This window comes from Botrytis cinerea, chromosome 9, assembly GCF_000143535.2.
Source record: "Botrytis cinerea B05.10 chromosome 9, complete sequence".
Classification (NCBI taxonomy): Eukaryota; Fungi; Ascomycota; class Leotiomycetes; order Helotiales; family Sclerotiniaceae; genus Botrytis; species Botrytis cinerea.
The window spans coordinates 1,418,483-1,445,526 of NC_037318.1; the positions used below are offsets into that span (position 1 = coordinate 1,418,483).

A 27,044-nucleotide genomic window follows, 5' to 3' on the forward strand; every position below is an offset into this window, starting at 1 on the left:
ATGATACAGGGTTTCCCCTCCGCTCATTTGAATGGAGACGAGTCTAACATTTGATTGAATATCCATGATATCGTCAAAACCCTCTAAACAGCGAAGTTGCCTGTCGAGGCTTGAAGAAATATAATGTTGTGGCCAGCGCAGTGAGATTATCTTTTGTTACACGACTTGACGAAGTGCCGGTAGAGGAATGATCTTAATGTTACGGAATTCTGGGGGTTACCATCCCACTGTACAGTTCCTGCAATGCTGATGATATTCTCGAGGATATTCTGGCCATGGATGGCTTCCCGGCTTACGAATAGCGTTTCATCCCTGTGATGAATGTCTATCAGTAATGGGGAACGTTGTTTCTTTATCCGCCGAGAGAGTGATCGTCACTATCACTTTAGACGTTGCAGGTCATATTATAATAATTCCTTCTTGAAAAACATGTTGAATGTAGATAAGAGGCGTCCAAATTTGAAGCTCTAATTCATAAAAACAAATTGTATGCTTTGGTAGGACCGGAGAAGAGTTTAGCACAGTTGCAGTATGATATGGTGACCATAAAATCTTTCAATGGCAAGACCAATTTGATTGATTGTTCATTAATTGAATGTGATGTGTTGTTCGTGTTCCATCGGTAAGTTACTTTCTAATTTCATTTTAAAGGCCTTAAGCTATCATTTTATGATTTTGGAGACATTCTAGAATGTTACCCGTGCCGTCTGAAGCCCGTCTCGATTCTCTACCACCCTCTGTGGGACTTCAATGCTCCTGTCAATGAACGATAATCACTCTTTGCCCACACTTTTCCCACGCTTTTCCCACTACTACGGCCCGTGTTGACCATGTTTTTCTTTCTGTATTAGCATCTAACATGTGTAGTGCCGTTAGATCATGATCATCCCGGCGCAAGGGATACGGGATTTTGCTTGACGAGAATGAGATGTGTTGACGGTTCCAATCTTGATTTAATCTTTTTAGGTAGGGATCCTTTTCGAGCAAATAAATCGAAAAATATATTAATTGACATAAAAGTGCTTTCGTATGAATATAAACAAATTTCGGTCTTGAAGCTTCATTGGGAATTAGATAAATGTATGTTTCAAGGAGCTGAATATCTTGGGCTGAATGGTCTAGGTTCATCAATCTAGGTACATATCTAGGTTCATGAGGATCATTGAGCATCCTAATCTTTTGGCCGCGATTCAAAAATTGGGTCAATTTAATGATTTATTGATTCATGTAATTGACCATTATGCCAACAAATAATGAGTATATAGCGAGAGGCATTGCAATCCGTATGAATACTTTTATCTTGGGTTTTGGATACAAAACAAAACTTCTGAGTGGTACGAATATCGTAAGAGGATGAAGGGGCTTCGCGAAAATCTTCCACTGGATATCATTCCACTACTGTACGCCGACTCACCGAGATTCTGTGTCACTGTACAGTGCGCACTCACACTGTAACACCTTGTTTTTCGTCACCACATTTAACCCAGTCGTTACTTCATACCCTCGAAAGTCCATTCCTACCAATCTTTTAAGTTCTTACCCAGCAGCGCTACATCCCTAGGCACACTACCCAAACACGAGGCTCGATTGTATCCACAGCCAGCATATTGGGTTCAATCGATTCGAATACCCCTGCCTTGCCATCATCTGTCCTGTTCCCCATTATTCTATCAGTAGACCAGTAGGGGTAGAGATGGAGCTAAAGCTGAAAAGCGCCGTGATGATCGCTCTTGCTTCGGATAATGCAGATCTTAGTACACACACCATCGGTGGAAGATTGGAAGTATCTTCGTATCTGACAAGCTGTATGGACCGTTAGAGACAAGACACAAAACACATGGAGAGCTTCTAAAGATTCTTCCATATCCAATTACTCAGCTGTAGTGTGACAGCATCTTCTTCGCTGTGCATCAATTTTCACAAGCACAACACTATTGAGGAACGCCGTATTAAGGTACTGGAAAGCAGAGAACAGCCATTGTTTATTTGTTGCTTCCCTATGTTTGTATGTTCGCCTAGAGAACACTGCTGCGCTAAAGTGCGACCATAACGCCGCGAAGCCCCTTCATTACCCCCTCCCGGAGAAGAAACCTGGAGTAGTCTAGCAACTGCGGAGGCTGGAAAATAGAAGCATACCGGTAGCCCGTCATACCAGTACAAAATGAATTCTAGTGAAATACGATCAATATGATCAATCAATTCGCACGATCGCGTATACTATAGATAATTATCATTTGAAACTCGGTAAGTTCAAGGACGTTTGGCGTTTAATTTGACTACCTACTTGCAGTCAAACAGTCATAGAACATGATCAATTCTCCGTATCTCTAGGGATTTGCCATGTTTCGGATACTCATAAGCCCTTTTTGATATGCGGCAGATGATCTCCCGAGAAGGCGTTCTCGCTTCTACATCGATGAGAATAGGCAAAATTTATAAAAGGTTGTCTCTTGAACGACAAGCGTGAACGGGCTGGAATGTGGAAAGTATGACGGAGAGGTGACTATCCGTCTCCTCGTGCCATAATAGCCAACAGCCATCTTTGTCGTATTGTGTACAGTAGAGTGTACAGTGAGCATATGGTATGTGTTAGTTATTCTACAGGTAGTGTTAAAGCTAATGGATATCTTACCCTGCGGCGCGGCTTAGATGCGAGGCAACTGCGAGGTGATAAGGATATCATCGTGGCTCGTGCCTATGAAAATCCTCGGAAATGATTTCTGCAAGCAGCCATCCTGGCATGTTAATTAAATTCAGTCAATTTTGAATCAATGCTGGCTTTACCAATTTTCGCCTTGTTTTACACAGAAACGGGCAGCAATTCAACACGAATGTGTGCGAAGAAAACGAATGCAGGTCTAAACGTACATACGCTTTCGCCTACTTGAGCTTCAACCACAGACTCCTGAGTGGCATCCTGTAGCTACTTATGCTTTTCATATTTCATGTTTCATAATCTGAACATCTGGATTCAAGAGTTCAATCATTCCACTTGTCAACTTGATCTAGGACGGGCATCGAAGAGTTCTCAAGCCTAAGTATAGATACGAACGTTCGGTGATAACTTGCCATCAACAAGAATAGATCGAAGGCATATCGTCATCGAGCATTGAGTTCGTTCATTTGATGGTGATTGGTGTTAAAATTATCTCCTGCAGGGTGATCTTCGCATCCCAGTGATACTCTTCATCAAGGGCCCCAGGAAAGTGGCAGCTTGTCGGTCCTTTTCAGCCAAGGATTACCGCTGATGACCACATGGGGCTTTGGATTAAGCTTGCCCCGCGGTCGCCAAAAGCTACTATTCATGAACGCGTACACTTTGCAGTTCGTGATTCTTAGCCGGTCAGTTCCTCATCCAGTAGTGATATGCAAAGAACGAACTACTTCAGGGAACCGTCCCACCTATAGCATTTCCAAAATCATATATAGGTAGGCGTATGTATGGCCTTATGTACTGCTACCCCAAACATGTAGATGTGACGAGTGTTCAATCTTCAACAAAAGCAAAAGCCTACCTGCAGTGTTTATTGAGCTGACAACTCTCAACAGTTCGATTCAGGAGCATTGGCTTCTCTGAGTCAGGACCTCTGGAGTAAGGATTGCATGCACCCAAAATAGGCAAGGTTTCCCAAAGATACGCGTTTGCACAGTGCACCTTTAGCCCCTTGATTAATATATAATGCATGTTCTCAAAAGCCTCATAAGCATCCTTTCACGATGCTAACTTTTTCATCACACGCTCAAGAACTTTTGGCGACTAAACTATGATTGACAGAGTCTAATTTTCATCCTAGGTCTTATCTTTATCAACTGCCTTACTTTTTCCTGCTCCCAAGAAATGCGCGAATTGGGGTCACTCAACAGATCCGGGCTGCATATTATTTGCATATATTGGATCTTGATGTCCATCTAGGATCAACTCCGGAGGACAGGCAGCATTTACCAGGCGGGGGTCGATCATCCGTCACAAGCCGTCGAAACCTGCTTCCAACGCCCTGTTCATCGTCTGCAATCCACTTGGCCAACTCGCAGATGGGTGTATCTCTGCCTCTTTGAAATATTCCAATCGTGGAGCATCTTTTTATATCCGACTGGAAGATTCCGTAGGGACTTCTATTGTGCCTGTGATTTGATCGATTTACGACGAACATGCCACCAGATCAAGCCATTATCAGAACTTTTACGACTCAATTCTTCGACAAGAATTCTCGAAAACTCGAAACGTTTCGCTTTCCCAAGTCTATTTGTTTTTTTAGGTTACTCTTGACTCAATACACAAACGAGGAAGAAACATAATCCGGAAGTTAAGTCACATTACGCAGTGCCTGCTTTAGGTTCATTCTGCAACCGCCGAGTAAGTCATTATATTCCCTATTTGGTATGCAAGGCCGACACCATCGAAATCACCATCACTGCCCAGGTGCTGTGAAGCATATCTTACCTCACATTTTGCGCGCGGTACCACATTATTTGTTTTCTGTTAGGGCCCTGGACCTTGTTGCAGCTACCTATAATACCAGATTTATATACACATCACTTCAGGGTTTTAATCGCTTCGAAGTTCAAACTCATCTGAATCACGAAAGTTGTGCTTTTCAAATCATTCCTTTTTTCTCTTTCAACTTTAGTTTTAGAGAGTGGAGATTCAAGCTAGATAATCATTATTCTCTGTGAACAGGTGAAGATAGCCCAGCTATTCCAGCTATTCCAGTCACCGGTGTTCCAACTGCAAATCAAGGCTGTTTTCGTGGAGTCACTCACATTCGGAGATTTAGTGGAGGAGTGGATCACAATGAGAGCCTCGAGATATCTTATAGATTGGATCGGGGTAAAGATCGGATACATCGATAACATCGCAACTTTTGCCGTCTCCGATACATCTTATGAAGGTTGAAGCGAAGCAACCCATGGCAAATACTTGGTTTGGGTCCAATTGATCAAATAGTGGGAGCGATCATTGGGTTATAGTTTCCATTTTCACCCTTGGAGCAACGTTTTAATTCAGAACCCCCGTTCGCTTCGTTGACAGTCCCAGTTTTGTTCAACGATTATTATTACAGGATCCATCAGAGCGAGTCTACTTAGAGCTCTAAACGACATTGTCCCCAGGAATAGGCCAAATCTCACTAATCTAAATGGAACACATATTGGAAACACGTTTTGGCACGTAAGATAAAAGACTTAAGTTCCACAACGCCGGTAGTAGGGTAAGTGAGCACTGCACTCCGTAAATAGTCGCAGGGGGGACCAGTCTATTTCAACCACCCCCGATTGAGTACCTTCATCGGGTCAGCGGCACTTAGCCTCGTGACTTTTTTTGCGGACTTTTCTGTTTCGGTGTATATCATCGCCAGGCTTATCAACTTCCCAGAACCAGCCAGTCCACTGCTGTTAACATATTGGGGAGCAATTTGGCGATAAAGGCACAGAATAGATACGTCGCGTTACTCTGTGCATTTGCGCTCCAGTCATAGCAAAGCTTTCACCTTCAAGCGAGCTGAATGGCCTGCCCATTGAAGGCCCAAAAATCATCCCATTTTTACAAAGTCACCCGCAGACACCCGAATCTATGGAGCCAGTCTATATAGCACCTGTCCGCTAAATGTACTCTATATTCACTGAGAAGTATCCTCTCCCTGAAAAGACTGTACGTCTGTGCCAGAAATGGGTCGGATCTTGCATTTACTACACCTTACTCGTATCGTTCTGCCGTCGTGATCACGCGGCAGTCGATTCCCCAAAACTCGGCAGAAACCGCCTCGGACAATACCTCCCCATAAACTTTAGACTGTTGCACCGTTGTGGCTTTCTATATCTTTTGATGTTCTTCGAAGCCATTTTCGATTGGGGCGGGATGATGAATATTGGTGGCGTCTTCAAAAAGGCGATAGTTGACGACTATTTTGTTGCTAATTTTCTTCTTCTTTAGCAGCCCACCGATGAACCACCAATGGCTGTAAACAAGCAAAAAGTCCGGGGCTTGGGGCTGAAAATGGCTCGTCTGGCCTGTTTTGGTACATTGATCTGTGATGTCCATCTCGACTAGGAAACAAGCTTAAATGTCGACTTCTTGGTTTGTGCCACAAAACACGCTGGGGAAATGTAAGCACAAGCACAAGCACTGGCACTGACAAACGGTTCCACCAGCCTGTATCGACCGTCTCACAGCAGCCTTGGAACATAGCTGAATGAGTCAATTGAAGAACAAATTTATGGACACACATAGTTAGGGCTGAACATCTAGAATTAATTCGAAGCGCGCGGCCCTGCGTCTGCAATATGAAAAATATGATTTCTACATCTTACATACATTATACATTCTTCCATACGTTACTATACAACCAAATATCACACACGCACGAAGTAAATTCCAAATAACAGGGGGAAAGCATACATAATCCTCGTTCCTTGAAATACTTCACCTTCGCCTTCTCTCTGCATAATCATTTCAAATAAAACCATGTTCGCACGTTTCGCCCTTCACTCACACAATCAAGGCCCCTTCCACAATACCTGGTCTTGATTACGATAGCTCAGGGTAGCTAATCTACTCGCCCACTCCATTCACAGCAATCCTTTAATTCATGGATAATCATTCAAGCGATGCAATCAAAGGGATTGTATCCCTACTGGAAACTCCCAACTCCCTGAATACACGTTTACATCACACCGCATGCTTACGCTCCCCGGATCGTCGTGCGCGTCGTTCCCCGTACCAGATTTTCTCGACGCAACGTACTGCTGAAAATGCGATATAAAATAATACACAAATCCTGCCCTGCTTGGCGTGATGTATGAGGTAATTAGGAGGATGATGTGGTTATGAGATGGTGAGTTAGAATATGGAGATTTTCCGCGAGAGGCTTCGGAGTGGTTCCCGTATGAGAAATGTGGCGGGGAGGGCCTGAGGTTTGTTTGGTTGGTGCTGTGAATAGGAGATGCTGTGTGATAGGAGTCGATCAGGGGAAAGGGAGTAGGAAAGGAGAGGGCGTTTGCTAATTGCTTGGGGGGTATTGTGGAATAGAGAAGGCTTTATCGCGTGGTCTTACGTGAATACGTCGAAAGAGATGCAAAGCGATTATTCTGTGAAAAATGACCAGGGCGCATTTTGCCTCATCCAGGGATGGTAGAGAAAGTACCTGTGTATTCATCACTATTGCTGGCCACGAAGCTTTTTGATATCAATCACAACATCTAAAAGGGGGTTGTGCAACACATGTCACATGACGTTCAGCATGCCGTCAAACATGCATATTCGCAACACAACCTTCCGAATCCGATTTTCAGCTAGTACTCAGTTTAGTGTTTTGATTCATTTGTAAGTAACTTACTTGGGCATGATGAGGAATTCAAATATCAAAACAAATGCACCCTTATTGATTGTTACAGCAGCTCAAAAATTAGAGGCACACATAGTAAATAAATATCTTATGGTTACTCAATGAACGTCATAACTCAATCCTCCGTGAGCATTATCGTTCCCTTCCCCAGAATAAACGGCCGATCTTGTTCAGTTCATGCACCTACCAACTCCCTTCGAACAAGCATTCAACTCATCACAATGTAGAACTAGTTCGTACAAACGCGAAGCAGAAGTCCTGTATTCGAACACCAATACCCAGAAACGAATTCGGCTCAAACTCAATGTAGAAGTTGAGGAATAATATGAAACGCTCCAAGTTTAGATTGGGAAATAGGTGGGATAAGAATTGTGCCATACTTTTAAAGTTGAAATCTCAGGTTTAAGAAGCGACAGGGGAAGTACGGCAGGGAGAATTAGCGGGGGTTACACGTTGTGTTACTTAAGACGAGATGAAACTTTAGAAATGTTGAACGTTTCTTATTCTTGCTGAGATGAAGTTGTGTGGGTTTCGATTTGTGTATTTCAATCCTTACTTTCTGAAGTAGGTGGGGGCCATAATTGTGAACGGGGTAGAAGGGCATCAATGAGTTTAAACTTAAACCAAGGGATCTGGAAGGTAACAAGACATGATGTCAATTGAGATACGCCCAGAACTTTATATCACGAGACAACTATGAGAATCATGAATCATCAATCTTCACGGGAGGAGTCATGGGAAAGCGGAGGCGGTACAATTTCAACCTATCAAAGCTACAAAAATGCAACGGTGTGCTGGATCTCAGATAGCGAGTTCGTCGAGGAGGCTATGTAATGTCGATCAAACATGCCGGGCGGAAGGATTAAAGGTTATCATGACTTCACGCCTCTTGCCACTTCTGATCACCAGGTAGATATTTGCAGGATGTTCAATAGCTTTGAATGTCGTTCCACTAAACAGTAGGTCAGTGGTGTATTCAAAACAATCATGGGAATCTAACGTACGTAAAGGGTATCGTGAAATATTTCTGGGCCATTTGCATACAACTCCCAGCCAAACTTCATTCTCACATACTGTATTAGATGGCTCGCGACCTTGATGTGCCCCACGTCAGTTGGGTGGTACGCTGGATTGATATCGTTGTGTTGCATCAAGCCGGTGGTGTTGAAATAAGATACGAATGGGGCAGATCGTTGATGGGACGAATAAGTGGAATTGGTACGCGGATTGTATAGTACTGGATTGGATAGATATTTCTCGGAGTTGAAATATTGATATATGTTGTATATTTCAGAGGCAAATCCTTGAGCTTGCGCGTAAGAATTTCCATAGGCAAAGAAACCCTCCCAGAGAGACTAATCGTATCAGTAATGTTCATGCGCAGCCTGTAAACTTGGACTTACCATCAAAACTATTTGAGCATTCGGCCAGACCGCGTGAATACCCTCAATCAGTAAGGTATACTGAGCGACGTATTCAGAGCTAGTAACATTGATCGCCCCATTGCTGTCATTAGTCCCCAGGTTAATCACTACAATATCTGCATCATCTTGCTTTGAAAAATCCCAAAGTTCTGGTTTATCTCCCCATATTTGAGTAGCCCGAGGACTAGTATCAGAAGTATAGTACCATTGGTGAAACATTCCTCTAGTATTACCCCAACACAATTGGTCGACCAGACAAACGCCTGGATATGCTGTAATGGAATACTCGGTGTTTCCAAGACCGGCTCCCATACCATAGGCAAAGCTCGAGAGCCCTTCTAGAGTAGCTGTATAACCCGAAGAGAGAGAATCTCCAATGAATTCGATGGTCCTCGAAGACTTGGGAATTTTGATCAAACGTTCGCCCTTACTCAAATGGACGGCAGAGATCTGGACACCATACGCCCAATTTGTGACTCTGAGCTCAAACGTCGATGGATTTATAGGCCAACCGACATCAATTGCAGGTGATTCTGGACTAACCAGTAAATGCGTGGCATTTGTAGTGATGTTTGTGAGCTGCCAATCCTGACCATTCACTCGATATCCAACTAAAACAGTGTCCGAGGTCAAAGGCCCAAATGTAATAGCGACTTTCTCTCCCGTAAATCCAAATTTGAGACCGGGTGCTCTGAGGGTTTTTAGTCTTCTCTTTTCGTCTGAAAGTAATTCAGAAGGGATAACTTACGACCACCAAGAAACATATTTACTATCCCATCGTCCTTTGTAGGAGAGTTCTGGCGCGCTGGGAGGGTAATCAGCGAAGACAGAGCTATTGAGGTCTATCTTCGTGTCAGGATAATTTGTGATGCGGACTTGATCATTCTGCCAGATTGTTGCAGTCACCACGCAGGAAAGAGACAAAATTATGCTTGAAATCATAGAAGACTTCATTTTGACAACGCGCGAGTTACAAAAATCACAACAGAAAAAATCGTGGAAACCATACTGCTACGAGGCCGTTACTTATAAGACTGCAGATGGATTGAAGCAACATTGGCAAAGTCAAAATCACGATCGTTTGCGGGGTAATTGTCCAGCGAGCGAAAATGGGATTTTATTTTCCCGAGGCGGCTGTATAGTGGTTGCATCCTATGCAAACTTTCTGAAGATGTGCAACAACGAGAACACAACTCGGGACTGATCAATCAAGTACTGTCAGTCACAATCGCATAACTGCTCATGCACTACATGAGGGTATCCGCACCGGAAGATCGAGCCGCACTCGCGAAGGGGTATTTGTAGATAGCGCGTCAACAAGGCCATTGAATATTCTGATGTGCATTTCCTTTCCTTTCGTCCATAGATCTCGTATCCGGCGGATGGAAGTGTATGATCTCAAAGTCTTCCATCGACAATGAACGGCGACATTGACATTGACATTGACGTGGATGTCGATGTTAATTTTGACGTTGTTGAGCGATGGTAGTCTTCAGCTTGATCGGACGCGGGTGATATGATACTTGCATAACTGCAGGCATAAATGCACAAAAGTTTTATGCATGCACCACCATGCTCAATCTTTCCTAGCACCGAATGACCACTTCAATTATCCGTATTTGGCGGGAGGAAGGTCGCACACACAACGACCATCGTCGAACTTCTATTCTCAACCACTCATCACCATTACTTTCATTCTTTCCCGTGTATAATTATATTTGTTTAATTTGAATTATCCCTTAATACTAAACCACCTTCCTAACAGAAATCCACCGATACTTTATACTCTCGTGCGGAAATCACCTTGAATCAAAATATTGCAGAGGAGGGAACAAGTCAATGGAAAGAGCCTACGTATCGTTCTCAGCTGATCTACTCGCTCATATATAAAAGGAAAGGTATCCAAAATACCAGAACCGATTGTGGATCTTGTATTGCCTCGTTCAACTGTCTCTCGTCAAAGCTCAACTTTCGCGGAACCAAACTTTGAACCTATACTATCACCAAGCTAAGGGGGAAGGGACTCCTGGAAAATGATCTTTCCTGAATCACAACTGCCATGAAGTTTACAGCACCTTCACAGTTCTCTGTGAGGGTGTCGAAATCATCTAGTAGACTTCTGACATCGCTTGGCATCATCAAGAATTCATCGAATCACCAAGAGGTCTAGAACCAATGGCCTCACCTGCCCCATCTGTCCCAGATACTCAGCTCAACCTAACGGCTGATGAGATTGCTCTTCTCCGACATCATCAAGTACAAGCTGCCGTGACTGCAGGTTCCAGCTCTTCTCGCGCAGCCTCGCGAGCCTCGTCACAAGGTCTCCTCCTACTCGACACCACTTCGCTCGCAGCTCTTGGGCGGCATTTTGACAATCTCATATCACAAATCAGTGCGAGGCTCGACTATCTTTCTGAGCAATCTGCTATTGTTGCACAGCAACAATACGATAATGCAGGGAACGCGATTGCTATGGCGGATGCGGAAATCGCTCGCTTTCATGATATACTCAGGCAAATTGATGAGCTGGAATTGGATTTCGACCGCATACGTCATATCAGGGATATTGTGAGGGGTTACCGACAGCGAGTTGAGGAAATGGAACAAGCTGTGGATAGAAGCGCTAGCGGGCATACGAGTGGTAGTAGACATCGGCATAGGCATCATCATGAGAGCTCTGGCAGTTCGAGAAGACATCGAAGATGAAACCGTTAGGCATGCAATATTTGAGTTGGAGGACGGAACCAAAACCCCGGTGTTAGGATCATTATATACTGGACTGGTTGATGATATAATGGAGGTGAAGGGAAAGGGGTCGGTTGTGTTTTCTTGAATGGACTAAAACGGGAATCAGTGGAGAAATCAGGCTCGGACACACTGAGAAGAAATATTTGCCTCACGGCTGGAGAAGGGACAGCCTCGCGGCCGGCGTTCGATTTGAAATTTTTGGTTTTTTGAGATGATTTCCTTTGAGGATAGCGCCAATACCCATTTTCCGATATTGGGGAAGTATCAGATCTCGAATGTAGATATTCGAGAGTTTATTTTATGAGTTTGGGGCGGAGCAAGCGACTGATTTATCATTCTGAAAATGTGTAATTTATCATTTTGAAAATGTGTAATTTTTGGGGGAGATTTTTACTTTTGATTGAATAAATCAATTAATTTTGTTTGGTTGGCAAAACTGGTCATTAAGCGTCATATCGAACCCCCTTTGAGATCCTCGTTTACGTATATTTCTGTGCGTTTCTTCGTGATTATTAGTGACGATAGTATCATCCTGGGCTACGATGAGATGAACGAGCCATGTCAGATCATTTGAGATGACCTCATCTAACTACGGTACTCGCGACAAATAGCAATCTTGCTGCAGCACTCACTCAAACTCTCACATTAATCATGTGCCAATGCAATCAAGGATCCAAAGCGTTCTTTGCTGAATAATTAAAGGATACTTACTTTACTTGTCTTTACGTTTACCAAAAAGTTTTGAAGATTTACAAATCGCCAAGATCTATAGCGATGAAGATGATGAAGAGGCTAGTCAAAGGCCATTTGTTGCATCTATCTCAACTGGAGGAGGGAAGAGCAAAGACGCTTTCGCGGTTGTATATTACTGCTGTGCGTATGAGAATAGCCACTTGCTGGAAGTGTGCGTTCTGGCCTCCTTTCTTGGAGGTCCTTTTGCATAACGGCTTAAGGTGGGAAAATAAACATATAGGTTGATTACTTATTAGGTAGTTTGAGGGCGGAGATCAAAATTCGATAAAATATGCTCAAGTGGGATTTTAGGGAGTCAAAAGCTTGCCTGCTAAAATTTGAATTGCTGATGATTACAATCATTCTCTATTCCCAACAGATGGGTGCATCTTCATGCCAGGCATGTTTTTCCTCGTAGTCGCTGTTTAATCACTCGCTCTGATCCCATTTCGACCATTCTTTATTCATTCACCGAATGTCAATTTACACCTGTCCATTTGCGATCCCATCCCGCCGTCGCCCACCAGCAAAATCTGCATCAAAAAATGCAAAATGATATTCAACATACAACAGTGGGGATTCGCTGGTGGTCACCCACCCAACTACTAATCCACCGATCTGAAGCTTGTGTATGGCAGAGCGGACGGGATGCCCAATTCTCTTCAGTCTATGGTCGTATGTGATAGGAAGTATCAATATGGAGTATATAATGTAATAGTGGAAAGGCTGGTGGCTTGTAAAATGTGTTCAATCTGACGATGGACCAACTCCCTTTGATGCATCTCTTGATCTAGATCTCCACTTCTTGTCGAAAGACTTAATCATATTGTTGCTGTATACCAAAGAAAGCTCTTGACAGCTGGCGTCGGCTGACGTGGCACGAAGGCACAGTCTACGTGGATGTGATCTATGCAGCATGATGAGAAAACTCGACTAGCATGCCAAAGTATGCCTAGTGTAATACGTGGGCTATATTTATAGTATCAATCTAATCCGCATCTTATGACATTGGCAGCTCATAATTGTGAAAGAATGCTTTAGAAGTTCGGCGTCGAACATTGCGCTCGATCCGTAGACGAGACCAAGGAAGCGTAGGTAAGAGTCGAATTCTGAGGAATGGCGGCGGGCAGTTTTAAAAGTGTGACGGGCACGTTCAAACTCGACACCTCTGAGCGTAAGGGACAATTGGCCTATTGCTGTCTTTCGTGAGAAAGATCACAACAATAAGAGCTAATCTTAAATCCATACCTAATTAGAATTACAAAAGTCCCAAGCACCAACAGAATCAGCACTCGAAACCATTGATACTAGTTTGTTAAGCAATATTATCGAGCCTATTCATGTTGCACCGTTGCAGTTCATGTTTAAAGAAATGTAAAGACCGTATAATTTTACCGTGGCTTCCTTTCTGCTTCAATGAACCAAACATTTACCAACTTTAATTTTTAAGGTTCGGGTATCATATTGAGTGATGCTTTCCATTGATTAATACTTCTAAACAGATTACAATATCGTGTTTGGTAGGTGAGTGTAATCATATAGACTTTGAAGCGCGTGTTGAGAAGAAAGGGGAGAAGGGTTAAGTCATTTTCGATAAGTAGTAATTGAATAATACACGATTGGGTGATTTTAGCTTGAATAGAAGGCGTCGTGTCTTCTTCGCCGTATAATCGGTCGTGAACTGATTTGCCGTTGCCCTGTATTGTCGCGGATTGACCCTACGGAAACAATGGGAATTTCTAACTCAGGGCTTGGAGTGGGATCCGGTTGTAGCGTCACGAGGTGAGTATTTGAATCATCGGAAATAGAAGAACGCCCTAGGGAGCGTGCGAGTTTGTAACCCTCCTCTACTTGCGCCCAATTCCCTCGAGAGTGAAGTCGGTATAGGAGACTTAGAATGCCTTCTACGCTGTCCGATGATTCTCGCAATTCAGGAGATATTATCGCCGAAACCTCAGGCCTAAGCAGTCTGAGTGTCAAAATTGGTGGATCAATAAGTTCCCATGATCTTGAGTCGGGATGTTCGGAAGAAAGCCACAACTTTGAAGGTTTGAAGAACTGCTGTTCGATTGGACTTTTCGACTCGGCAGACAGTAATTTTATTTCGTCCCAGACATCGTATGATAGCGCCGAAGACGTTCGATCTTAATAGTAGCTTACAAACCCAGTGATCCAATATTGTTCGAGGTCTTGAATTCTAGTTTGAGGGCTGAAGTTTTTCGGGAGCACTGATTTGAGAGTAAAGAACCTGGTCATGATTCCGGGCACAAGAGTATTTTGTAGATCACCGAAGTCCATCATTCTAATGATGCCGATGGTACGCGATAAGAGAGTTGCAAGTATGACCCATGGATCGCGCTGGCGATTAAGAAGCCCATGGCAGTAAGAAATGATAGTCTGGGCATCTGCGGCGTCTCCGCAACGACTACAAGATTGGGGAGTCAGTATGTGACCACCAGGTAAATCTTTGAGAGGTTAAAAAAATTTGAACAGTATTAAGGAACCCAAATTGAGCCCGTAACCCCAGATACAGAAATAGAGTTTGAAAATGGGATAAAATGAGGTGTCAAGAACAAAAAGGTTTGTAAACTGAACGAACATACGGATGATAAGGATGGAGGATATCAAGAATCTTTGTCATTGATGGCTTAGGTGTGTCATCTACACAAAGAAACCTGTCTTCGACGCCCAGGTAGATTGCCATATTAAGACCATGCACAAAATGCGTAGCCCAGAATTGGGCAATCGGGCCCAGCATCCCGGCACCATTAAGTTCTAGAGAGGGAGGCTGGGCCTCAAATGTACCTTTACAAAGTACTTGTAACATAAACAGAGAGATATTATCGCGACGGACTTCTTTATCTTGATCTTGGAAGATTTCATCAACGATTGATTCAACTTTGGAGTGCTGATGATCACCAGTCGTTTTCAGAATCTCAAAAAGTTCAGGCAAGCTCTTCCAGTCATGTGAAACCAGAGGTTTTGCACGTTCAGAACAGTACTTTTCGATCCAGACACCCAGTTCATGATGGCTTATTGCGAACGCAGATTTGTCTTTTGTCCGTTGATCCTGCCGTATTTCTATACATGTTTCGAGTTGGCGTAGGGCACCTTCGCCTGTCATCACGATGCCGTTAATAATGTCCAATACTTGCTCTTCCTCGCGAGATATCTTTTGATCTTGCGATGCAAGTGGCTTATACAACATGTCATGCTCTATCTCAGACCACACGTGCATTATCAAAGTACCGATTTGGATCTCAACTTTAATGTCTTTCCAAGGGGAGATTTTGGCAGGTGGAATGTCCTTAGTTGCCAGTTTCACAATAAGATGGGTCGCTCTATAGCCTGGAAACTCCCCCTTCACGAGGTCTGCTGCTTTTCCAGCCGCACCAGGCTCATTGAGTACCTCGATGCAATTTTCAAGCTTCTGTGCAATGTCAGAATCCTGATCTTTGCGCCATTTACTGGTGACTTGTAGTCTATTACTTAGCAGGCTGATAACTCGCTCTACATCTCCTGGAAAGTAAAGCGAGATACGCAGGCCACTAAAATCGTGTAAAGCATCGAGGATTTGTTGAGGGCCCTGGAATGGTCCTATCTCTTCCTCACATTGCTCTTGGCCCAAAATACGGCACCAGTCCGGCCAACTCCAACCCTTTGATTGAACTACAGTACGAAGGCGTTGTCGAGCTATTCGTTCTCTCTGGCGTCGCCGGAGAGTTCCCTCAGCTGACTCCCATTTCTTAATCCGATGTGTTATCGGAGGGTGGCGTATGTTTCCTGATGTCAGAGCCTTGTTACAGATATCAATGACTTTTGTAGTGTAAGCTTCCATTGTATCTAACTTGCTGTCAAACAAAAACCGGACAGTTTCTAGGTGATTTTGGAAGTGATCTTCTGACACATTTTGAGACGCCATGATAGGAGTTGGTATAACCAGTACTACGGGAACCAGACTCTATTTAGGACTGAAGAAAACATTCAGCAAGATCAAGTATATACATCCAACGTGCTGGTGGTGTGGGGTAGAAGCTTACCTCAGCTGGATTCAGCCTCAATAAGACCCTGTTTGATACCACCGAAGCAATCAGAGCAATCAGAGCATAATCTACATCAATTGATTCGCTGGAATCTTTTTAATAGATAATATTAGAAATCCACCAGGGGACAATCTCCAGAGATTCAAATCAACAAGAGTCGGAAAATCCAAGAGAAGACAGTGATAATACACACTCGTGGTATTTCATCCTCCGTCAAGAGTGCAACAACTCCCCATTTTCTTTCCAAACATTCAACAAGATCCAATCACACACATCAGTCCAAAGATACAAACTCAGTGAGAACAATGGAAATTCCATATGCATAGTGGAGACCTGTTGCGTTGTTAATTTTACTTTGTGAAATAACAATACGAAAGTTGAAAATAAGTTGGTTGAAGTTCGACCACTTAAGAAACCAGTTGTTACCAGGAGCGGTGACTATCATTACTAATAAGGTCTACACATCCAAGACTCTGGTCAGCATGGCGTGGCAGATAATGCCATTGAACTTTTTTTTCCAATTGGAAAAGCATAGCATCACGCAGAGAAGCAAAGGGATTGAGACAAAATTAAATTGCAAAATTCATGATATCATCATATTCGTAAATGGAGTCTACAAGCGCTTCATGAGCTCCAAAAAACGGCCCCACAACTCCTTGATAGATTCATCAGTATTCCGCGCTCTCAGCATCATCATCATTCATTCCATTACGTTCTTCAAATACCAAGAATGACGTTTCATCAGTCCCACCAGAAACCCTTTTCCACTCCTCCTCGACCTCTACCAAGACTTGATCGTTGAAGGCGAGGTCTAGTTTGTCTTTACTTCCTTGCTGCTCGTAGTGTACGCTATAAAGCACTTGCCCACCATCACCCTCCGTTGTTTCGAGAAGCTTGGAGATGGCATCCTCTAGAAGGAGCTTTCCGGCCTGTGTGGTCGAAGATTCAGGAAGAAGAGTAGTAATGTATAGGATGCCTGGATCCATCATCAGTTGTTTGTACTTGCAAAAGCCTTGAATGAATTGGAAATGGAAGTAACATGATCAGAAAGTTTTAGTATTATCTTCAATGAAATTCAGACAATGTAGATAAGTTTTAAAGTTTGTTCATCATATAATGCGTGCGTGGGTAAATAGGAAAAAGGATGATACTGACATTGACCTGCTGGGCATTCGCCAGTTTCGCTAGAATGAGCCATAATATATACCGGATAATCTTGACTGAAATCGGATGCTACTATGGTTCTCGCTGGGAAAACGACCACAGATGCGGCAGAGGTTGGAGAGCCTTCCACTGTACTAGTGAAAAGGGATGCCAAAGGTGATAATACAATGGCCATGATTTTGGCAACCCGGATTCCAGCGGCAGGTGCATCATTATCAATTCGAGTAATGTATTTCGTATTAACCTTCTCGTCATTCGTTAAATCGACTTCATGTGCAGTGACACCTTGCGCCTCAATGATTGTCGAACCGCGGATGCCAGTCCCAAGAACATATACACCGCCACCGACTGCACCGGCTCTACACGCAACTTGCGCAATTTCAGCGCCACCACCCCATTTAGGTACGACAGCCCCGAATCCAGGACCAAAGACGCCAATCGATGTCAGATGCCTCTGAATTCTCGGCAGCGCATATTCTACCTTCGTTTCCTCAAGTGTATCGAGTGATAAGGTCAAAGCTCCGATGAGTATCTGCAGATTCTCGGGAAGCTTAAAGTCATCTGCAAGGAACTGTGACAACCCCATCTCAGCTTTGCCTTGCCAAACCTCAACTTGATTCTCATAATCCACGACAAATTTCAAGAATTTCATCAGTGATCGCTTGGCGCGATTGTCGATACTGTTGTCTTGGAAGATATCTTCTCGACCTGATGGCAGACGTTTCAGTGCTGCATCATCATATAAGAACCAGCTACCGACAGCTTGAAATTCGAGTTGTTTGTAAACTTTTGAAGCTACGAGGGCAGATAGGAGCGGTGATCGCGTGTATATTATTTGTGGTGAAAGGGTAAAATTGTATGCTCTCGAGAAGCCCAGCTTTTCTTTGAGAGTAGAGTTGTATGTTGCAGAAGCATTTCTGAACGTTGATGTGCCGCTCTGCGAATGAAATCGCTTCACCCAAGCATCTGTTTCTTGCAGACTAAAGGCTGCTTCTTCGTCTCCATAGTACTCATTATTGTCGACATGTAATATCTTTTTGTTTGAACGAGAGAGGGCTCTTTATGGTACTATGTTAGTTAGTTTCCTTCTTGAGATTGCCGCGTGTTCCGCGACCAAGCTCCACAGCAGGATGTGTAGGGCTGTGAACTTACAAGGCAAGCAATGAATGCTTCAAACCAGTTCCTTCAATCACCAAGTCCCATTGCGTTTCGCTCAACGATTCCATTTTTCTCGATTACGAAAAGTTTGTGCAATTTATAATTGAAGCTTGGTGGGTCAATCCTTGAGCTCACTAGCCCGATCGCTAAAACCTTACCAAGCCCAACCGGGCTTAGCTTCTGACATTCTAAGCTTTGATAAACTTCCCGCGAAACTTTTTTTTCTTTCTTTTTTCAATCAGTCGTCCGACACAATTCAAATCTTCTCATTTCTCATGAAGATGCGGTCGTACGGAAAAGTCTTTCAGTAGATTTTTCTAGTTGGACGAAAGACCAATTCAGCGTCCTGTATCTACTGCTCTGGAAACTATGTTCTGAAGGAAGCGGTTCGTAAAGGTGTGCTACATATTAAATGGCGAAGGGAAAATATTCAAAAGGCTGGAACTTGTTTTCGGCGCCTTGGGTATTATCAGGCATAAAGTGGAAGGTTTTTCGATCAGCGACAATCACGAAGACTGGATGTCAAGGCTCTCGAATTGCAGATGCAGATGCTGCAGGTTTTCGACATGCAGTATAACAAGACACGTTGACGTGGTTCCGAATCTCAGGGAATACAAAAGCCGTGCCTCTTTCTGGTCGACATGGATATAGTAACTACAACGTTCTATCTGCCTGTCTATCGGAGGGCCAGGTCTAACGGTCGCCCATTCACCTGATTCGCCTCGTTATACAGTATTGCTACCGCATAAGTCTTGTCGCAGATTTACACAGCATATAGACACTTTATTTTTATGTAGCACTTAAATTCAAAATTTAACTCGGAGATGTGTTGTTTGTGATCATTAATTGTTTGAGATTATAAACAGTGCCGACTGATGAGCCTGTGATAGATTACAAATAATAGTTGCGTGTGCACTCCAAGCAGAGATGCCCACAAATGCCCGCCTTGATGCCATTGGTATAAGATGTATTGGGATTCTGGCCCTCTCCCGTTGACCCAAACACCGCCGTCCGTTAAAAATATATTGATCGTATGATCGTCCGTTCCGTACAATCAACCTGCCCACAATCAGGATCAAATCAAATGGCATAATTCTCCGTATGTAAGAAAATTTCGTCTTTACTGTCATCGCCCCAGATATCCGCTTGCAGCTTAGCCACCGTAGTTGCTACATTGATGCGCATTTCAGGGGGACCGCAAACGAAAACGCATGTTCTCCTCCCAAAGATACCATGCCCGTCAGGTCCCCCGGTAGCCATCTCTTTCAACATGTATCCTAGATCAGGTCGACCATATTCAGTAGTCCAACCCTCCTTTTTCTTAGGTGCAACAAAAGCAAAACGCATCAGATTCTTCTGGAACAAGGTAGGTGTTGATGGGAAGCCGAAGTCAAAGGTTGGATCTGGGATGCTATGTTGAAAATTTGACTCTGGAATTTGAAGCTTTAGTTCCTCAGACTTCTGCCGCAAATGGGCGGGTTGTGGAGGCTTCAAAGAAGGCGTAGTTTCTACCTCGCTTGACAACTTCGGCAGGTCTTTTGCTGGCGGTGTAGATGCAAATTCTCGAGGTGCGAATTGATCTGAGAGTTGACCTTCCTCTGAGGATTGCATCTCGGCATTATATGCTTCTGCTGGATCGTCAATATGGTCCTGAGGATTGTAACTATTGCGTGCTGTATCAGGAACAAAGCTAGCTCGGTTGGGATTCGCAGAGGGCGGAGCGTATTGAAAATGAGGGGCATCTAGCTGTTGTGGAGGTACTGGGAAATGGAATGATTCTTTAGAATCGCTTTGTGGTTTTGTGGCCAACCCTAGTGGCGACAAGAATTTTCGAGTGGCCTCGTGAGAATCTGGAGAGAGCGCTGCTAAAAGAGAACGTCTTTTTTCTGAGTTTTTTGACTTAGACTCCGTCGTGGGTGGTGGTGGAAATGAAGTTTGTACATTAGGGTGTACTCTTGGCTGTAAATGTTTCGAGTGTGGTAATGATGTTATAGCATCTTCATCCTCCCTTCTTAACTCTCTTTCTCTTTCTTCATTGCCTTGAGCTTCATCACGAATGAGAGCCGAGTTTCTTTTAGACGCGATACCCGCCACAAAACCGTCTAATTTGTCGTGGAATGCTGTGCTTAGTGGTCTTTGAGCTCGTCCGGCAACGTCTATCTTTGAGTATCGCTTTGCAGTCGTTACAAAAAATTGACAATTGATAGTGTCAGGAGGTGCATATTCCCGGCAAATTCTAAGCTCCTCTCTGAACCAATCCATAGATTCTAGTCTCTTTAATGCCCACACAACTTCAATCTTTTGAGTGACTGCCTTACCATCCCTCATCCTTTTGATTAAATTTAGTAATTGTGAAACAATTGCCGTGATACCACTCCCACCAGCGAACAGAATGACAGTGTCGAATGCGGCAAGTTCTCGTTGCATACCGCCGTATGGCCCGTCCAGGTAAGCACGATATGTTTTGAAGGGGCCATTGTGAGTAGCAGTTTCGAGAACTTTCTTAGTAAACCCCCCAAATGGTCTGAATACCATAGTACAATCTCTGTATTGCTCGCCATACTCGGATGGGAAGTCTTCACTGCAAAGAGAAGAGATAGTAAAGGGATGGTTTTCAAATACAGAAATTCCGGGCATTCGGAGATAGATGTATTGACCGGGTCTCCATGTCATTTGTGTTGGAACGGTCACCTTAATTGCGTTCTCAGCCATCAGCGTGATAGCAGCCTCATCGCCAATCAAAAATGAATTCCTCCATGGTTTTGCCCAGTTCAAATTACCGACACGTGTAAGATAAGCTAGAGCCCAAATTGCAACAGTTGCATAAAGGTAGTTCCAGGAAGTAAGATAGTTATTGGTATGCCAAAACAGCATGGCCACATAAACTACCGCTGCGGGGATGTGGAGAACTACAAATAGTTCATATGCGAGCCTTCGGACGATTGGTAAGGATCCAATAACGAGCCATCCGAGTGGTACCAGGCAAGCGATTCCAGTTCCATAGATAATGCCACGGCTGGCTGGGAAAAGTTTTCCGAAAACTGTCATTCCTCCATCATCCCATACAGGTTGTATGTAAAAGGGAATCGTGTGCACAAGAGCCAAGAAAAGACACAAGTAGCCTCCCCATCGATGAAAGACGCCAAGCCGATCATGGCCTATTCCTGTTATCCATGAGATTAGATTGGACTTCATGGCTGTGAGGATTAACCATGGGGTCATCGCCACAGACATCATGCCTGCTCTGATAGCCAGTGGGGGAGATCCATAGCGAATGCTTTCCCAATAGAGAGGTTGGGGTAAGAAACACTGGAGTGTTACAAAAATAAGGCCAATTATCAGCAAGGCGACAACCGCCAAGGATGGGAATGCAGTGACAAGCTTTTTCTTGTATCGGAGTTCTGGAATTGGACGATAGAACACCCATCTAAACAATGCTAATGTGTCATTTATCAATGGTATTGATGACCAATGCGACCCTTTTGTGACAGCAATATATGGCTTCTCGTCAAGAGTCGTTGCAGGAAAGAATTGCTGTTCTGATTCCCCAGTGTGAATATTCGTCATAGTATATTCATCTTGCTGTTGTTGATAGTAGCGTACCAATTGTTTCTCAACCTCATTTTTGTGGTATGCTTGTCGCAGCTTGTCGGTCCAAAGATGATATGCTCTAGTTATTGCGACTAGACAGACTATAACCACTGGAAAGTAAGTCCATGCCAGCGCGTACTTCCCAGCTTTATTCCATGGGTCCAGCGTATTAGCTGCGATCAAGCCAGGAGGGCTAGTAGCCGTGAATGGGATGTAAATCCGTTTTGCGAGACTCTGAACGGCCTGAGACGCAGCGCCTACAGCAGATACTCCCTGTGATGTAAGATCAACCATTGTAGATCTGGAGGTAGATCAAGTTTCCCAGAGAAATCGAGATAATAGGTGACTTGTATCGAGAATATCCACTTCAGACTCGATATATGTCGACCTACACTTGTCCGAGCAGCGTATGTTCAAAGGACTTGACAGATCAAATTCAAAACGGTCGAGACCCCAAATCGATGAATCTAGCATATATGACGAACATCGAGTCTTGCAAAGTGTAATGTTATTTATCTAAGTCGGTGCGTCTCAAAGATGTTGAATTTGCTACCTGAAGAGAAATTCCAGACTTCTCAAGAGACGCAGAAGTTTTGAACGGGTGATAGTAATGATGAAACGTTAAGATAGATCTCCACGAAAGCGAGACACGACAAGTCTATACAGTCCTCCGGGTAAAGCCTTGGAGGGCAAGATATATTGAAATATCACAAGATTATCGGTGTGGGGAATGCCCGATAATTAGTATGCCAAGGTCCACAATGTTCCTGCAGGTGGAGTAAATCTGTCACCTTATCACCTGCAACCACTGATTTATTGCATCCGGTCACCTCGAAGTATGCGCACACCCGGGACCAAATGGCGTTCAGGGACAGAAAGAGTTAGCAAAATCAAGGTGAGGATCTTGAATTTCCTTATACTTTGATGTGATGGGTGGCGATGTGAAATTGATAGAACGTAGTGTATAATGTTGGTAATTGTTGGCAGAAATTGCGGCCTGTTCTATATTGGCATTGGTCGTACCACCCCCAGGATGATGGCGGCGAGTCCAGGATTTGGACCCCAAAACGGATATGCCTGTCTTTATCTAGGAAGGTGCCGCGGTTTCCGTTATCGAATATCATGCAAGTGATTCCCGCCTAATAAATGATATACAGAGGGAAGAATGTTAAGGACGTGCGTAGATGATCTGAGGAGTTAATAACAACAATACCTGAACGGAGGTTGTTAGATCCCACTGATTGCAATGTTTCTTCATGCCCAACAGAGAACGAAGGGAAGTACTCTATGCAGCACGATCTCAGCATTGTGAGTGTGATACGCATGCATGGTCGAGGGCACATGCTGAAAAAGCATTGTTGAGCAGAGTTCAGGGCCAAGATTTTCCCTATGGTCCGAAAGGAATTGCCCAATAAAACTTCAAGGATGGCTTTCTCCAATGAGACATAAAAAACGTGCCCCCCGCCATTGTGTAATTTTGCAAAATCTTTGATGACTCTGTAGTTGTCTCAACCAACCACCACGCGTATATCGATTTTTTTGAAGGTTGCAGTGCATGCTGAGCGCCAACAGACGCACGTTGATTGCTTCGCTTAAACTTTAGCTGCTGATAGGGGCCCCTGCAACTTTCGATATCCCCCGACTTGGTAGGGTTGCACAGTTCAGGTCACATTTGTAACCATCTGCCGGATAAACTCGATTCTTGATCGGAAGTACATGGTAGTTGCCCAATTATCACCCTCAAGAATCCGTAAAATCAACAACTGATCGTTGGTGGGATCCCGATAATAGGGATATTGGAGGAAGTTGAGGTATAACATGTTGGAACCGCTCATGATTCATCAACATTTCTCCTACCGCTTCATCACAATTATTCATTATCACAAAGACAATAACGAATGGCTTGCCAGTACTGGCCAATCTGTGCGTGCTATCGTCGAATTGGGAAGTATTAAAAGCTTACATAATCGAGAACTATTTGATTTTGACTCAATCTAGCCATGTGCTCCGATACATGTCCAGTAGACCCCAGAGCTATATCCTGAAATGGGATATCTAACCTCCAATATCATTGAATGAACGAACATGGAAAGCGCTTATCAGTGATATCCGTCCCGAACTAATGTGATCGGCAGTTGATGACAGTCGACTTCCTAGCAAACCGAGTCATAAAATTTGTGATTGAGAGAAAATTTGACTATGCTCCATCAAATTTGTGTCTGCGAGAAAAAGACTGATCACAGTTAAGCAGTTAGGACATCTACTCTGGACTTCTCTTAGTCTTTGGGCCTCTATTCGACCCCCTTCACCAAGGGTTGATCTGCTGCTGAAGTGGGGATAGCTGAGACAATTTCACACCCCTCATTTATCTCTCTTGTCTTTTCCCTGCAGGTACGAAAGTTGACGAAGGCTTCTCTGAACCGGTAACGAATATGACACCCTCCCTTCAAGTTAGTCTGGAAAGTTGAAAAATGAGCGGTAGGATGCATTGCACTGCTCCGTAACTATACGGTACTATGGCACATGGATGAGACGAATTTCTTGGTAGTCGAGAACCAGCATTGCCGATTTTCAGCCTCGTCCTGTCAAATTTAGAGCCTCGCGTTCAGCGACTCTTTCATTGGCTAAGATGGCACGGCTACAGCCGCAACTAGCAATTTTAGCTCCAAAAGGAAAAAAAGTTCAGCCGACGACATTCAATTGATAAAGTAAAGCTTCCGCCTCGTGATAATTAATTCGAAGTGGATAGATAATACAACCTTCAACAATGACATCTACAGCTCAACCCACTCTTTCGTTTCCTCGCGAGACTTTCGCAAAGCTCTCTCCTCACCCATACCTTCTCGCACATCTCCAACCAAGTTGTCCAACCAATTCATCGAAACGTGCAAACGGTCGATCGCCAACCCAATTTCGCGCTCCACACATCAATACCGGCTCACTCACACATGCCGAAGGTAGCGCAGTAGTACGTATAGGAGATACCGCCGTTGTCTGCGGAGTTCGAGGTGAAATTCTACTTGCCAGCAATGTTGGGACGTACCGAGTCGACAAATCCACCACCGCTCCCTCGTCGCGACCAGGTTACAATGAAGCAAAAGAATTGGATTTACTAGTTCCAAACATTGAGCTAGCTACCGGATGTTCGCCTGCATTCTTGCCTGGTCAACCACCGAGTACATTGGCACAAAGCCTAAGCACAAGAATATATTCATTATTACACAGTTCGCGCATGGTAGATGATGAGGATTTAAGGATTTGGTATCAATCACCTGATCTGAGTGAGCAGGATAGAATGGAAGATGATGAAGAGCCAGAGACCGTCGAACCCGAAGTCAAGGCATTTTGGACCTTATATATCGATATTTTGTTCATTTCGCTCGATGGAAATCCACTTGATGCTGCTTGGGCCGCTGTTGTATCTGCTTTGAGGAATGTTAGATTGCCAAAGGCACATTGGGACGCAGACCGGGAGATGATTCTTTGCGATGACGAGGTATCATTGTCGAAAAAACTAACTTTGAGGGGACTGCCAATCGCTGCCACATTTTTAGTATTCAGGGCAAAAGAGCAAAAGCGCGGAAAGGATAAGAAATTCTGGATTTTGGCAGATCCGGATACATTCGAGGAGGGCTTATGTGACGAGTCAATCACGATGGTTGTTGATTGTAAAGCAGATAAGCCAAAAATACTGGGACTGTCAAAAGTTGGTGGAACTACTGTGGGAAAGGATGAGATGAAGCATGTTTTGGAGCTGGCTGAAACAAGATGGCATGAGTTAAGTCCGTTGCTAAGTGGATGATTGTACAAATATTAATTGAAGAGATTTGATATGGTAGTATTCATTCTCTTAGTGAAGAATGAACACAGATTTCAGAGTCAAATTCCGGAAACCAATATTTTGCAACAAAGGTTCTTTCTCATGCCCCTGAGTATACAAAACTAACAATTGCCTACTTCTGTATTCTTGCCTATCATTCATTGATCATAGGTCAGGATCAATGTGTCCCAAAGCTTGAATTCAAGCATTATCGCCTGTGTCATTTCAGCGGCAACATGCGCATCGTCGTAGATATTTTTGTCTGATACAAGAAACAAAAGGCAGTTCCCGACTTTCAGAGTTGAAGTTCGTTCTTACGAACAGTTGAGGTGCTATGTCCCCAAATTTACGAGCACATATTCGTCTTAAAATTGAATTGCGGAGGATTAGCTACATGAAGCAATCGATTTGTATGGCCACCTACGACCTGGGCGGATATCGCGATTCACTTGACTCACCTTCCCATATACCGTTCTGTGTCGTCCTAGTCTCGAGAAGTCTCCTTGATGAATATCGATCAATCGCGATTTCCAAAGATCTTATTGATATGTTTTATTTCATATTGTATGTGAAAGGCGTCAGGGTTATTTCAAAATTTCAGAAACTAATTAGTATAGAAGCATGTGCGTTCAATTCTGATGATACTCGGGACCCCTTTGACTTACTCGTTGTTTTGAGCAGTATTTTGATAACTTACTTCAGGTGAATGCCATGTGTCCTTCATAGTTTAAGGCTTGCAAGGGTATTTATATAATGAACAATCATTACACCACCATTATTATGAGACTTTTTTCATCGAGTGACTCTACACATCGAAGCTTGTGAATAACTTATTCGTGTCATGGTGGTGTACGCACCTCTGTTATATTGTACATGTACATGTGCACCATCGGCATCTTCTTCTTTCATTGTTCGGAATACGCCTGAAGATTAATCTATTACATAGCAAATCTCATAACTTGAAGCAACAGCATATCTGAAATATGCATCTACATTTGTTTCAGTACCGCCATAAACTTAGAGT

At 43.7% G+C, this 27,044-nt stretch overlaps 7 protein-coding genes across 7 annotated transcripts; 2 read left to right on the forward strand and 5 right to left on the reverse strand.

Moving 5' to 3' along the window:
- Positions 1-612: 612 nt before the first annotated feature.
- BCIN_09g04010 (hypothetical protein) lies at positions 613-1,237 on the reverse strand. Its single transcript, XM_024695105.1, has one exon. It carries the CDS (start codon positions 1,168-1,170, stop codon positions 760-762), a length of 411 nt encoding a protein of 136 aa, XP_024550898.1. The 5' UTR covers positions 1,171-1,237; the 3' UTR covers positions 613-759.
- A 6,736-nt stretch (positions 1,238-7,973) lies between these two features.
- Positions 7,974-9,843, reverse strand: BCIN_09g04020 (hypothetical protein). Its single transcript, XM_001551493.2, has 4 exons — positions 9,513-9,843; positions 8,744-9,455; positions 8,345-8,695; positions 7,974-8,292 (listed from the first exon to the last, which is right to left on the reverse strand). The coding sequence occupies exons 1-4, from the start codon at positions 9,716-9,718 to the stop codon at positions 8,269-8,271; spliced, it is 1,293 nt and encodes a 430-aa protein (XP_001551543.2). The 5' UTR covers positions 9,719-9,843; the 3' UTR covers positions 7,974-8,268.
- Positions 9,844-10,263: 420 nt separating this feature from the next.
- On the forward strand, positions 10,264-12,139 carry BCIN_09g04030 (hypothetical protein). The gene has a single exon (XM_024695106.1). The coding sequence runs from the start codon at positions 10,940-10,942 to the stop codon at positions 11,468-11,470; it is 531 nt and encodes a 176-aa protein (XP_024550899.1). The 5' UTR covers positions 10,264-10,939; the 3' UTR covers positions 11,471-12,139.
- Positions 12,140-13,617: 1,478 nt separating this feature from the next.
- On the reverse strand, positions 13,618-16,336 carry BCIN_09g04040 (hypothetical protein). The gene has a single exon (XM_024695107.1). It carries the CDS (start codon positions 16,164-16,166, stop codon positions 14,811-14,813), a length of 1,356 nt encoding a protein of 451 aa, XP_024550900.1. The 5' UTR covers positions 16,167-16,336; the 3' UTR covers positions 13,618-14,810.
- A 277-nt stretch (positions 16,337-16,613) lies between these two features.
- Bcmrs6 lies at positions 16,614-18,729 on the reverse strand. The gene is made up of 3 exons (XM_001551490.2): positions 18,604-18,729; positions 17,443-18,509; positions 16,614-17,263 (listed from the first exon to the last, which is right to left on the reverse strand). Exons 1-3 carry the CDS (start codon positions 18,675-18,677, stop codon positions 16,956-16,958), a joined length of 1,449 nt encoding a protein of 482 aa, XP_001551540.1. The 5' UTR covers positions 18,678-18,729; the 3' UTR covers positions 16,614-16,955.
- A 705-nt stretch (positions 18,730-19,434) lies between these two features.
- Bcfre7 lies at positions 19,435-23,486 on the reverse strand. The gene has a single exon (XM_001551489.2). The coding sequence runs from the start codon at positions 22,492-22,494 to the stop codon at positions 19,690-19,692; it is 2,805 nt and encodes a 934-aa protein (XP_001551539.1). The 5' UTR covers positions 22,495-23,486; the 3' UTR covers positions 19,435-19,689.
- Positions 23,487-24,087: 601 nt separating this feature from the next.
- On the forward strand, positions 24,088-26,789 carry BCIN_09g04070 (hypothetical protein). The gene has a single exon (XM_024695108.1). The coding sequence runs from the start codon at positions 24,968-24,970 to the stop codon at positions 26,000-26,002; it is 1,035 nt and encodes a 344-aa protein (XP_024550901.1). The 5' UTR covers positions 24,088-24,967; the 3' UTR covers positions 26,003-26,789.
- Positions 26,790-27,044: the final 255 nt, after the last annotated feature.

What these genes read in the sequence shown, in the direction of transcription:
- BCIN_09g04010 (XM_024695105.1), bottom strand. Translation starts at nt 1,170, where the DNA reads ATGCTCAATGATCCTCATGAACCTAGATATGTACCTAGATTGATGAAC.
- BCIN_09g04020 (XM_001551493.2), bottom strand. Translation starts at nt 9,718, where the DNA reads ATGAAGTCTTCTATGATTTCAAGCATAATTTTGTCTCTTTCCTGCGTG. An exon ending in AAATATGTTTCTTGGTGGTC is followed by an intron (nt 9,456 to 9,512) that starts GTAAGTTATCCC and finishes AAAAACCCTCAG; the next exon opens with AGCACCCGGTCTCAAATTTG. An exon ending in ATGCTCAAATAGTTTTGATG is followed by an intron (nt 8,696 to 8,743) that starts GTAAGTCCAAGT and finishes TGATACGATTAG; the next exon opens with TCTCTCTGGGAGGGTTTCTT.
- BCIN_09g04030 (XM_024695106.1), top strand. Translation starts at nt 10,940, where the DNA reads ATGGCCTCACCTGCCCCATCTGTCCCAGATACTCAGCTCAACCTAACG.
- BCIN_09g04040 (XM_024695107.1), bottom strand. Translation starts at nt 16,166, where the DNA reads ATGGCGTCTCAAAATGTGTCAGAAGATCACTTCCAAAATCACCTAGAA.
- Bcmrs6 (XM_001551490.2), bottom strand. Translation starts at nt 18,677, where the DNA reads ATGGAATCGTTGAGCGAAACGCAATGGGACTTGGTGATTGAAGGAACT. An exon ending in AAGCATTCATTGCTTGCCTT is followed by an intron (nt 18,510 to 18,603) that starts GTAAGTTCACAG and finishes AGTACCATAAAG; the next exon opens with AGCCCTCTCTCGTTCAAACA. An exon ending in CGAATGCCCAGCAGGTCAAT is followed by an intron (nt 17,264 to 17,442) that starts GTCAGTATCATC and finishes TGATGGATCCAG; the next exon opens with GCATCCTATACATTACTACT.
- Bcfre7 (XM_001551489.2), bottom strand. Translation starts at nt 22,494, where the DNA reads ATGGTTGATCTTACATCACAGGGAGTATCTGCTGTAGGCGCTGCGTCT.
- BCIN_09g04070 (XM_024695108.1), top strand. Translation starts at nt 24,968, where the DNA reads ATGACATCTACAGCTCAACCCACTCTTTCGTTTCCTCGCGAGACTTTC.